Source organism: Eutrema salsugineum, unplaced genomic scaffold, assembly GCF_000478725.1.
Source record: "Eutrema salsugineum unplaced genomic scaffold, Eutsalg1_0 scaffold_4, whole genome shotgun sequence".
Classification (NCBI taxonomy): domain Eukaryota; kingdom Viridiplantae; phylum Streptophyta; class Magnoliopsida; order Brassicales; family Brassicaceae; genus Eutrema; species Eutrema salsugineum.
In genome coordinates, this window is record NW_006256686.1 from 2,903,415 (window position 1) to 2,916,723 (window position 13,309).

General features: G+C 43.5%; 1 protein-coding gene across 1 annotated transcript; it reads right to left on the minus strand.

Moving 5' to 3' along the window:
- Window positions 1–8,443: 8,443 nt before the first annotated feature.
- Window positions 8,444–8,962, minus strand: LOC112084366. The gene is given in 3 exon segments (XM_024153487.1): window positions 8,444–8,571; window positions 8,856–8,937; window positions 8,939–8,962. Coding segments are annotated over 3 exon segments (234 nt in total).
- Between the last annotated feature and the right edge of the window lie 4,347 nt (window positions 8,963–13,309).

Consider the following 13,309-nt stretch of genomic DNA (forward strand, 5'->3'; position numbering starts at 1 on the left):
GTGGTCTGGACCTTTCAAAGTTCTTGAAGTGAGGCCTTATGGTGCCATTGTCTTAAAAGGAAAGAATGGTCAGGAATTTGTGGTGAATGGACAGAGAGTCAAGCATTACTTAGTTTCACAAGGGAAAGAGGAGGCTACAACAGTTCCTCTTCTTGATCCACCAGCCTGTTAAACAGGTTCTCAAAGTCAAACTTAGAGACTTTAAACAAAGTGCTCTTGGGAGACACCCCAAGCTTATCTTTGTACATAGTTCTTCTGATTTCTTCTCTTTTCTTTTATGTTTTAGAACTTTTTGATGGGTTTTGTGAGTTGGTCTCAGGTACTAAGTGATCTTTGGAGGACATAGCTCAGTGATGAATGGAAAGAAGCATGTGAGAGAGCTGAGAGAAGTGTTTAAGGCCAGAAAAACGTTTAAGTCCCAAAAGCTGCGGCCTAGGAGTGCGGGTCAGAAGAGAAGAGCCCAGGCCGCAGCAAGGTTCGGAATTTACTCCGGCCTGGGCGTGCGACCTGGAAAGAGGAAGGCCGAGCCGCACAGAAAGAAGAAGGCCCGAAACGTTTAAGTCCCATCTACTGCGGGATGGTTGCGCGGGTCAGAAGAGAGGGAGCTAGGCCGCACGACTATTCGGAATTTACTCCGGCCTGGGCGTGCGACCTAGGAGCGTAGACGCTGAGCCGCACCAAAAAGAAGAAGGCCGAGGGTTCTAAGTGTTAAACCGTGCGACCTGGTGCTGCGGCCTGAAACCCAAGGAGTCTAAGTCGCACGATCGTTCGGAATTTACTGCGGGATGGTTATGCGGCTCAGAAGAACGATGGCCAGGCCGCACAGAAAGAAGGGAAACCCAAAATGCCTAAGTCCCAGAAGCTGCGGGATAGGAGTGCGGGTCAGAAGAAAGATGGCCAGGCCGCAGAAAGACTCCCAGAAGCTGCGGGATAGGAGTGCGGGTCAGAAGAAAGATGGCCAGGCCGCAGAAAGACTCGGAATTTACTCCGAGTTTAAGTCCCAAAACCTGCGGGATGGGTGTGCGGGTCAGAAGAAGGATGGCCAGGCCGCAGCAAGACTCGGAATTCACTCCGAGATGGTTGTGCGGGTCAGAAGAAAGGATGGCCAGGCCGCAGCAAAATTATTTCCGGTTCTACACCGAGACGGTCACACGGCTCGATCCCGACAGTTCCCGGGCGCACAAAAGAGAGAAAGGAAGCCGGTCAATGAGAAAAGGATGGGTCAAAGCCTTGACTGGTCAAAATAGATCTATTGACCACCAGTACAAAGGCTTGACCCTACCCCACACTCTTTCTTCCTCACTACAAACACGAGTTTGCAACTCTCTCTCTCATTTCTCTCCATTGTTTTCACCATATCTCTCTCATTTCTCCACCAAAATTGTTGATTCAAAGTGCTCTGAGCTCGTTTTTGAGTTGTTAACATCATCCTGATTGCATTTCGAACTTGTTGCATCTTAATCCCAAGGTATTTCGCCCTGTTGAAACTCATCTCTTTCCATGTTCTTCAATGGTGATTTTTGAACTTTAAGGTGTGGAATCGATTTTGATAGGTTGTTTTAGACCTTGGGATTATTTTTATAAATGCTAGGGTGATAGATAATCTTGGAAAACAGAGCACTTTGTTGGAAACTACTTGTTCTTGAGTTTTGAAAATTGTTGCAAGTAATTCATGAAGAAATCGATTTTTTTTTTTTTTTAAAAAAATTGTTGCAAGAGCTTTGCACTCTTGTTTCTGCATTGCTATGAATTTATTTGATGCACTCTTGTTTCTGCATTGCTATGAATTTATTTGATTGATTCTTGGCTTCAGAAACTTGTTCATGTGCTGTTGATATCGGTTTCTTGCAACAATTGTTTTCAAAATTTTGAAGACTTTTGTGAGGCTTAACCTTGTACTAACAATATTTTTGAGAATCTCTTGGCAGATGACTGAAAGAACCAACTCTTTGGCCAAGAAGAAGGGCCCTGCATCAAAGGGCAAAGGTTTGGCCTCAGGAACTTCAAAGCCAAGAGACAAGGGTCAAGGTGCAAAGAATACCACAAAGCAAGGAAAGTGTGATCCAGCGCCAAAAAGGACAAGGCCTGAAGGAAGAGCTTTGGTGGTTGCTTCTGGCTCCAAGAAAAAGGGGAAACAGTTGGCTGTGGTATCTGAGAGTGAACAGACTGAAAGTGACTCCGGCAGCTCAGCTGGTGGTTCCCAAGGCACCAATGAAGAGGGATCAAAGAAGTTCAAGAAAACTGAACCAGAAACACCTGATTATCTGGCTAAGTTTCAGCAGATAGAGATCCAGCAAGGGAGATTCCCTGATTTGGACTTTCTGAAGAAGATTGGCCTCTATGAAGATGTCAAGACTTTGCTTGGGAACATGGGTGTTGAGTCACTTTTGGAGATGAGAGAAATCGCTTATGAGCAAGAGTCCCAAGAGTTCTTGGCCTCCTTTGAAGCTTTCATTTACTACCCAAGGGATTCAAGAATCATTCAAGGAGATGGGCTTGGACATGTGGAGTTTACTGTGAAAGGGAAGGAATATTCAGTGTCATTCAGAGAATTGAGTAAGATCTTTGGGTTTTCAGCACCTAGAAATGAATTTCTCTCCAACTCGGTCAATCTCAGAAAAGATGAGATCCAACTTCTATGGAGATCAATTGCTTCTGGGAAGTACACAGCTGGAACAGCTAAGGCCTCTTGGATAAGGAATCCAGTTCTGAGATATGTACACAAGATTCTCTCTCACAGCTTCTACTTCAAGATTGATGTTGGAAGAGTTCACAAAGGAGATCTGCTGCTTCTGGGTGTAGGGCTGAGACCGCTGATGCCAACACATGAAGATGGGGAACCCTATGTAGGGTATGAATACCCACTTTGCCTTGCATCTCAATTAGCAAGGTCTTTGATGTTCTACAAAAAGTGCATGTGGGATTCTACAAACAAAGATGCAAAGCTGACCCATGGATGGGTGGTAACAAAGATCTTGAAAGCCATGGGGTATAGATTCAAGGAGAACAAGGCAAAGTTTGATCTGATTAATGAAGCACATTTGTGTAGGATTGGCTTTCTCCAAGGAAGAGTGGGTACCAAGGCAGTCTACAACTTCAAGACACTCATCAGTGAGCCAGCCCAAGTTCTCCTACCCAATCCCTCCATCACCACAGTCCAAGTTAAAAGGAACATTCACTTCTTCTTGCTGAAGGAAGAGCTGTACAATGTCCAAACTGATCCACCAATCCTCACATACAGGCAAGCTTGCAGAGAAGAAGCCTCCAAGGGAAAGAAAGCAACCGCTGAAGATGCTACCACAAGTGCAGCTGGTGCTCACGATGCTGATCTGCCTCCACCTCAAAAACGTTTTGGTGGAAACAGATATCACTTTGATGATTACAACTGGGAGGAACCAGGCACTTCAGGGTTCAGAGCTCAACAGAAGATTGGTATTCTCCAACAATGGTGCAAGTACCAAGACAAAACCATCCACAAGATGGCCAAGTGCATCAAGGAGATGAAGAAGAGGATCAAGAAGCTTGAAAACCCTTGCAAAGGTGGGGCTCCAGCACCAGTTTCACCAAGAAACAGAGAGGAAGTTGGGGAGAGTTCCATGAACTGCACAGCCTTGGTCGCATATGGAACCACTTGGGTAGATCTTGACGACGGGAGTGATGAAGCCAGCCACCATTCTTGGGAAACACCGTCAGGCCACACATCGAACCCCTCCTACTCATTGGGGTCTGATTTCAACAGCCACTAGGTAACACTCAAAACCTTGTAAATAGCATGTAGACTTTCTTTTCCTTTTGCATTTTGCTTGTTTGCTTTGGTTTCACTTCTTTCTCATACTTTTATAACACAAGGGACTGTGTTATTTAGGTGTGGGGGAGGAGTTTCATCCTTTACTAACCATGTTTTCTATTTTCTCATTTTACACTTTGAGTCTTGAGTCACATTCTAGTTGCATAGTCATCTAAGTGCATATAAAAACCAAAAAAATGGAAAAATCTGAAAAATTTTCACAAAAAAATGATCATGTAGTTGCATTCTCATTTTTAGGATTGAGTCTAGATTGCATTTGCATATAGGTTGCATCTTGCAAGGAGTAATGATAGGTTTTCTAGAGAGTACATCACTTTGAGAACTTGAATTGAATATGCTTGTGAATCTTTTTCTATGCTTGCAAAGTCTGAAATGATTTGAATCTGAGAAGCAAGTTTGAATTAAACTCAACTCTAATTAAGTGGGAACCTTGAACTTGACCTGAAAATATCTTGTGATGCATTGTTTGAAAAAGCTTGTGGATACCAATATACATACTTGAGCTAGAACCACTGTTTTTACCACTCTTTTCCTTAGCTCAAGTAACTGAATCCACATCATGGATCAGTTCCCATACCTTGAACCCATCCTTCTTTTAAGCCAATGTTTGTGTGAGAATTGAAAGGCCACCTTGGATCAAACTTAGCAGAAAGTGTTAGGTTTAGAGCGACAAGGGCAGGTCTCATTGAGTGCTGTGTTCCAACATCAAGGAACTGAGAGTTTTGGCGAGGAATAAGTGTGGGGGAAAAGACCTTTTGGTGAGTGGAAAAAGGTGAGATGAGTGGAAAGAGAGAGTGAAAATAACTAGGGGAATGAAAGAAAAAGAAGTCAGTCTTGGTGTTTTGAGAAAGTGAGCTCTGGTTTGTTGAAAAGAAAAATCTAGCCTCTAAGTGAAAAAGAAAGAAAAGAAGCCAAAAGCTCAAATGTTTTGATAAGAAAGAAAGAAGAGGCTAGAAGTTGTAAAAGAAAAAGAGCTGTGTAAAGTTTGAGTTCCAAGACTTGAGAGTGAAAGTGAAGAACAAATCCCCTAGTGAGAGGAAAATGAGTGTGAAAAGTGAGGTTTTTGAGCAAGAGAGGAAGCGTTGAGTAGAGGGTGGGGAGTGATGAGTCTTTGCCCTTGTATGCATAGGTTGCTTTTTACCTTTAGCATTCTGCCAAAGTTTGATCATTCATAGAGAGATCCCTTTGCTGCATTTAACCCACTTGAACACTGATGAGATCATTTTAATCTCATAGCCTCTCCCTAGCCAAGCCAGCTTGTTTAAACCTTGCATCATGAGATCCACCTGATAAAAGCTTAATGAATGTGAAAGAGTTGAGAGAGAGAAGAACTTGTGGAGATTCCTTGCTGAGTAGACATATATCTGAGTATGTCTCGAACCTCCATGATATGTTCATAATTTGCATCATTTAGGTTGCATAAATCATTCCAAATCATGTTTTATTTCATGTATTTTAGGTCCTTAGGGTTTGTTTTAGAACTTAGGAGATGCATTAGGTACCAATGAGTCTTTGCATGTTTTGAGTGTCTATCAGGTGATTATGGAGCTGAAAAGATGAATCCAGGAGGTGGAATGGTGAGCAGAGCTTGAAAAAGTGGAAAACTTGAGTCTATGGAGGTTATCGGCCATTCTCGCTGGCCAGGAAGGTTTTACCGGCCATTTTCACGTACCGCGAATTAAGTATATCGGCCAAAATCTCCGGGTGCGAACGAGTCTCAGAAATCACCTGTCCGGGGAGCCTTCCGGTCCGATTCAGATGGCGGGTCCTTCATAGAAGTTGGAGAGCATTGAAGCACGGTCTCATAGCAATTGGAATCGTAGAATTCGGACGCGTGAGCAGAGAGATAAGCTCGTCGGAAGAAACCCCTGTCTCGCAGGTATTCCGGACCGAGCAGATCAGTTCTGAAGGATGCGAAGGACGGTGCACTTCCAGGCCGATTCAGCTTCCGGGTCCTTCATGAGAATCAGAGACATTTGAGTCTTCTTTCCAGAACGTCCAAGAGCATTCAATTCGGATCTATGAGCAGGAAGATACGGCCTCCGGAATGGACACATGTCTAGACGCCTCTCTCTGGTCGTATACATGCACTGCAAAGATGTGCCCTCCAGGAAGCCTTCCACCTCCCAAGCACTGAAACTTCCTTCACAAAAGTTGGAGATAAATGAGTCCTCTGTCTTCTGCAACCAAAATCATTCAATTCGGACAAGTATCACAGGAGTTACAATCTCCGGAATGCGAAGTGATCTAAGCTGCTCTGGATGCTGCGAGATGGTCTTGCGACTTGGTTAACCCGCAGGCCTGAAGATGAACGCCTGAATGCTGATGCTGCGAGTTGAAATGTGCGGGTAAACTATCACTGGAAGAGGTCTGGAGCTCCCGAGCAAGAGAAATGCTAAGTCCACAATCGTGCGACTTAGGCATGCGAGTCATCCGCGCCTGGATCTATGCCGCACGATCACTCGGAATTCACTCCGACTTGAGCCTGCGACCTAAGTGCAATAGAGACCAACCCGCACAGTTTCTACATCCCCCAGAAACCGGCTCAGCCCTGCGAGTTGGAGAGGAAGGAGACCATGCCGCAGAAACACTCGCAATTTACTCCTAGATAGGCGTGCGGCTCCGACAAGGCGATTCAAGCCTCACAAGACAAGTCTTCATCTACTGCGACTTAGGTGTGCGGCCTGGGACATACTGAACCGACCCGCAGCTTTTCCCACTTTATCCATTAAAGCCGGGTCAGGACCCGGTTTGTTCCGGGCTGACCCGGTTCGTTTTTAAGAAGGTATAAATACTTTTTAGGGTTTTTTGGGGGAGAACTAAGTTTTATTCCCTTTGTCTCTTGCCTCTTTGGTGAAAAGACTCCATTAAGAAGAGAAATATTTTTATTTGAGTGTTGAATCAAGAGAGTTTAAAGGGATCTGGGTGTTTAAAGCTGTTTTCTTTTGAATCTATCATCTCCATCTCCATTTCTCATCATTAATCATGCTAATCTACTCAACTTGCAAAGGTTTAAGAGAGATTAGTATGATTAGTGAGTAGTCACCTTAATGAGGTTCTAGATGTGTAGGTTAGGGTGCTAAAGTGTTAGATTAGGAGTGCTTAGGGCTAGATTCATTGATTCATCTCTCTAAACAGCTGTTCTCTATGCTAGATCCTTGATAATCACTTGAGATCTAGATTCTGGGAATTTCATGCACCAAAAGTGTTTGATGAAATTCCTGAAAGAGTTGTGTTAGAGGTTTAAGTAATTTTTCATCATGGGAATGATTTGTTAAATGCTTGAATGATCATTAAGAGCTGTTTGTTAATGCATATTGATTCATGTTTCACAAATGGGAATTTGGTTTGAAAATGGATTAGTATAGGGGTTAATACCTTCATGAGAGGATTAACCTAGATTAGAGTTCTTAATCATTTGAATCATGTCTCATCATTGTCATTAGCATTTCTAGTTTAACACCAAGGCACCCTAACCAACTATCATGTCTAGAATCTCATGCCTCCATCATATCATATTCACATCATTTGTCATTGTCATTTGTCTTTAAACCTGTTTATGTTTATAGTTGTCTCTAGATTAATCAAAACCTATTCTTGTTTGCTTGAATTAAGAACTTGAACATATAGCTTAGTGTCTAACACCACATTTGGATTGATAAACCTCTTTGTGCTACATTGACAAGGGGATTGATAGCCCTGAGACCATAAAAAGTCTTATCTATCACTCCACGCTCTTTAGCACGAGATTTTGGGTCTCGCGTGTCTACCATTTCACCACCAAGGCGTTCATCGGAGTGAATCGTATTCCATAAATATGATATCTATCTAGTATGGCCAATTGGACTGAATGTGGTATGGCAGCAGTAGCAAAGGGGCACATTAATTAGTAAGGCAAGCTGTAAGAATAGCACTCGGAAATCTCTCTAAAACCAAAGCCCGGGAGTCAATAGACTGAGTGACTGTGGTTAGGTAGCTGTTAGTAGTAAGAAGCTCCGGTTCACAAAAAGAAAGAGTCACTGACCGAGTGCAGTGGTAATACCGACAGAAAGAGCTCCCAACGGAAAGAGGTCCCTAATAGGAGAGAAATCAATTCCAAAGGTATGAAATGACTCGATAAGAGGTCCTTTAGAAGAATGCGGAAGCACCACCAATGGCCAGGCGCAAGGCTACGTCTGGCACTCTTGCAAGTAGGGAGTCCTATGCCTTTTTATGTAAACAGAAAAAAGCTCGAGAAGATCTTTCCTCATGTGGATTCAAAAAGCAAGGATCTGTCCAATGGATTTGCCTTGAAAACAAAGTCGTATTTGAGTTGGCGTATATCAATCTGATATGGCTCGGTGTGGATGGCAGGCAGTCCTCTAAGTCTCAGTCTTGGTTTAGTCCAGTAAGATCATACTTTTCTTGGTGTCGTCCAGGTTTGAGTCCTGTAAGATATATAGGAGACTTTTCTATCATATTCATACCGTTCTGTTGTACCCGAGCGACTATGACCAGGAGGAGAGCTCAAGTTAGTGGCAGGAGAAGGAGATTTTGAAGGTCATGAAGAAGTGGAAGAAAGGATGAGTGGAGAACGACTTTCGTTTGGGATTTTGCAGCTCCAAGTTCATATTAGGCCTTGTGCTTGTTCGCTCATCAAGGAGACCTACAAGTACGTCTTTTAGTTTGGTTTGGCTGGCCTTTAGCTAACTCTAACAGAAGAGCGGCAAGAGCTTCTCTGAAAAGACCTGTTCTCTTATCGCTTTGAACATTCTCCTGGGTTCCTAGTCCAAAGAAAAAGACAAGGCTGAGTTGCCCCTTCTACCATCTGAGGTGGAATACGGATCAAGATTTGCTGAGTTTGTTCTATGGAATAGGTTAGGCCCTCTCACTCTATCTCATGTCGGAGAAGGTTATGTATGAATTTGAATACCCACGAACGTCTAAGAGGTCAGCTACTTAGTTGATTTGATTTAAGGTATCTCTTGATCGAAGGGTTCAAGCCGCTAAAGCGGAAAGATATATCTCTTTGCTTGAAGCGTTGTGGATTTAGGCGTGTCACGCCAACCTTCTGTAAGTTCCTGGATAATCGTTCCCGGATAATGCCTGCCGCAGGGACTCACCCTATCTTCGCGCATACTTCCTTGTTTGTTCTGGGAGTTGAATCAGAAGCATCGAATGAAAGCTTCTTTTACAGGACCTCTTCTATTTCCCTCCATTCTTCTTCCTAGTGACCTAGGAGTTGGATTTGTGACATTTTTTCTTTCTGCTATTCAAGTAGCCAGGTCTGGTAAGTAAGGACTTTGGTCTCAGTAGAAGTCAAAAAGCCTTCAACAAGACCATCCACTATTGAATCAGCTGCTATAGATTTAGCTAAAGAATGTCTTGCACGAGATTCAATGTTATGTGCTTGATTGCGATCACATTTTTCTCGTAGTTGATGAGCTGCCAACCTCCGGAATTGAGGGTTGTAGGTAGAGTTTCCTGCGTTCAACTTGGAGTCTAAAGAGTTGGATTTGGAGTTTCTAAAAGCTGTTATTAGTTCCGACTCCCCGGTCTAGGCCTGGTACTTGTTAGTTCTAAAATATCAGTGTCGCTACTTTCTGTCAAAAATTTCCTGCGAAGCTCTTTCTCTAAACAAGCTGTTTTCATGCCTATACTAGCTTTCTTTGTTTGACAGGTTGGGGAAGACTCAATGCAAAGAGATCAAGCTTACACAGCACAGATTTGACCAGAAGGTCCAAGTTTCCGGTAAGCTTTCACAGAAATGTACGGCTAGACCCTGTAAGAGGGGATCGTCATAGATTTCGTACCAATCCCCGCATCGTTTTAGCTTTTGTTTGATGATGTCAGGTGGAGTCGTCTCCATGAGTTCGAGTTGCTCGGCAGGGGCGCTCATCCTTACAAAATGATCCGCGCGAAGGGAAAGAGAAGAAACTTCCGTACCTTATTGTGAGAGTTCCGATGATTTTTCTTAGGGGAGCTAACGAATTCCTGGTTGAAACTTCACTTAACACAGTCTTCGTTCACATAGTAGAAGAGGTAGAGGGATAGCTACCGTAGCTCGGAAGTCTTGACTCGCTACCTACATACATGGTAACCGCAGCTATTGAAGGGAGACAGGGCTAAGGCAGAGGGAAGGAGTCGTTCGCTTACTTCTACCTGGCTGGGATAGAAAGTTCCCTCCTTGAGAAGCGGAAGAAGGGGAAGTCAGCCTGTCTTAAAATCGATTAACTAAGCTAGCTTAATTCTTGAACTACTTGAACTAGAGGAGCGGTACGAGCGGCTTACTACAAAAGAAAGGCTATTTGAGATGCTTTTTCCAGGCCAAAGTACTCTGACCCATGCGATTCAAGCTCACTGAGAACGGATTACCCTAGTTTGAAATTCAACTACGGACCAACAAAGATTGATTGTTGTCCCGTTGACAGGAAGATGGAGGGTTCTCGTACTCGCTTGGCGGGGTGGGCATTCTTATTTGTTTAAGACTTCTCACAGGTTTTAGGCGCTATGAGGGCTTGATAGCTTTGATGTAATCGTTTTGGTCGTTGTTGAAATTGATGAGCCAAACAAGCCAGTTCTCAGCCTTCTAGAGTATCCGTTTGAATACGAGACAAAGGAATCATTAGGCCTATCTCTCACTTTCTAATACTATTATTGCTAGCTAAGGAGCTAGAGTATACTAGTCTAGAAAAGAATCCCACAGTTGGCTGTCTGACTCTAATACCGATGCGAAGGAAACTCATTAATTCATTGATGAGGGCGAAAAAACTCATTAATTCATTGATGAGGGCGAAGAAACTTTCAGCTTTAGAGAGTCCAGTTCCAGCGGAAGAATAAGTACGGTAGCAAGTCAAATCAATCTCCTCCAACAGAAGGCTCTGACCTGACCACAGTCAATCAGTCTATTGTTCTGGTTCTAGAGAGTCTAACCGAGAAGAAATCGTCTCATCGCTTTGAGCCTGGTCCAGGTGTGGGGGGAATGAGTCCTCCATCTAGTAGCCCTTCCGACAAGAGCAGTTACGCCTTTTCCTAAAGCCCTTACTAAACCACCGCCTAGCGACCACGGAAAGCATAGTCAGAAGAGCTGAAACAATAGCCATGTCGCTTACGCTCCTCGGGAATAGCCTTTCGAACTGAACTACCACGACTCTCGTTAGCTGCATCGGATTCATGAATCAATTTCTGCAGATTATCTCATTCAATTGCAGCGGCTTTAGCAGACATCTCTTCTGCATAGATAGAAGATCCGGCTAGAAACTCCTTTTCATTGCCTTCTACTTTCAGTTTTCAATGAATTTCTCTATATCTAATTCCAAGTGAGATGTCCAAGATCAAAGGATGGAGGGTAAGAATCGACTCACTCTCCTAACCTCAAAGGGAATCTGAGAAACAAGTAGATCAAGGATTCCCATGTTGCCTATGGTGTCTTGCTCAAAGCTTAATAAAAGCAAAGATCACATTCCTACTGTCAAGCTAAAGGCGAAAGAAGTTGCTTAGCTTAACCTCTTCATAGACACATGGGCGACCCATCAGTCTGTAGCCTTCCAGATATAGACATTCTTTTTGATTCCCTGTACAGAAAAGAGAGATTGCTCACTCCCTCTGTGCCACATCCAACCTACGACCAAGAGAAAGAGAAGTTGACGACTCAGCCCTTCTCCCGGTGCGTCACATTCAAGAAGATGTGGTGCGGTTGATCTAGTCTTTAGAAGAGACTCTACAGATAGGTCAAGAGGGTGTCGATTAGAGTTGAACATAGTCAAGGTGTCGATAGAGTTGAACATAGTCAAATAATCAATTCCTCTCTTCCATTTCGTCCTCCTCCTCTCATAAGGCAAAGGATGATATCGAATGATCGATTCACCATTGAGAACATGAATCCAATATTTCTTCTTGGAACTCACTATTAAGGAAGTAGCGAGAAGTGGGTGCATTGCCTCACATTCCATCCGAATGAGTGATCTAGTTAGAGTTCATAGAAAAGGGTGAGTTCACCTTACTTCTGGGCTAAGCAACTCCCCTTTATTCACCCTTCCAAGAAGTTTTCCTGAGAAGTGATCGGACATAGTCGGCCTCTCTCTTAGAACTCATATGATGAATTAGACAAAGAATAGCTAGGATCTCTCTTTAGATGTCCTGGAAGGCTCGGCTATATATGAAAGCAAATTAGATGCCAAGCTGGCACATAGTCTACTTAGGATCGAGAGCGCGGTGACAGTAGAGAGTCTAGACAGAGAGATGAGTGCATCGATGCGGCTCCTCATACTTGGCAGTGTGATGCAAGGATTGAAAAAGCAAATCTAGTTGCTGGGAAATTCTTCTTTCTGGGTCTGCTAAAGTCAAAAAAGCAAGTCAATTTGAACAAGGTGGATGAAGCACAAGGGTCGAGTCACTCCGAAGAACGCCATTCTCTCGACTGAGAGGAACGTCTTTCAGTCGAGTTTGTGTTCACAACCTCTCCTTTTAGTCGAGTTACTAAAGTACCTCTCTAGACAATCACTACGTACCTCGAGTTGTATAACCTGCCCCTTCCTTTAACTACCAAATCTGCCATCTCGCATACCACGACCATTCTCTCCTACCACCAATCTGACCATAACCCATTCTCTGTGTATTGAAGGCTAATAAATGAGCAGCTGATGTTTCATAGGTTTGATGTCTGAGTTCTCTTTGAGACACTACATCACTATTAGGTAGGTACTGGAGGACGATTTCATAGACCTTTGTATAGCTGTTGAAAAAGCCTCATAGTCCTTACCAAGTCCTTGCAGCAACTTCATAGGTTCGGATACTGCTTTGCCGATTGAGCTAAGCTGGTAAGGTAACATATATGTTTAAACTGACTGAGAGAGTCTTCTCCATGCTTTTTCCATCCTTTCTTATCATTTGCAGAGAGCTAGCTTATTAGCAAAGAAAAGTCACGAGAGATAGAACAATGATTGAAATGATCAGCCAAAGAGAGACCTCCTGAGCTGTTGCAAGTCCAAATACATATCCAATAGCTTCTTCAGAGAGAGTACAAAAAATCCAGGACTTTCAGAGTTGATCGGTGCCAGGCATCATAGTCTGGGAATCTCCTCTTCTGCATGGCTAAAGGTGAGGTTGCTGTATTTGGTCCACCAGAATTTACTGGCCCATTTAAGCCTAGTGGAAAGGGAGGGATATATAAAGAATCTGATGGTTCCTTCTCTTAGCGTCAGTGAACCAAGTTCAGTGATCTAATCAGCCACGAAAAGTAAGAAAAAAGGAACTTTTGAGCTCGTCAACCACTTCGGTGAAGGAATGGGAATAGACCCGATCTGGTTGTTGGTTTCAAACCCTCTTAGATGGAGCCTCAACAGCAGCTAGGTCTAGAGGGAAGTTGTGAGCATTACGTTCATGCATAACTTCCATACCAAGGTTAGCACGGTTAATAATATCAGCCCAAGTATTAATAACACGCCCTTGACTATCAACTACTGATTGGTTGAAATTGAAACCATTTAGGTTGAAAGCCATAGTGCTAATACCTAAAGCAGT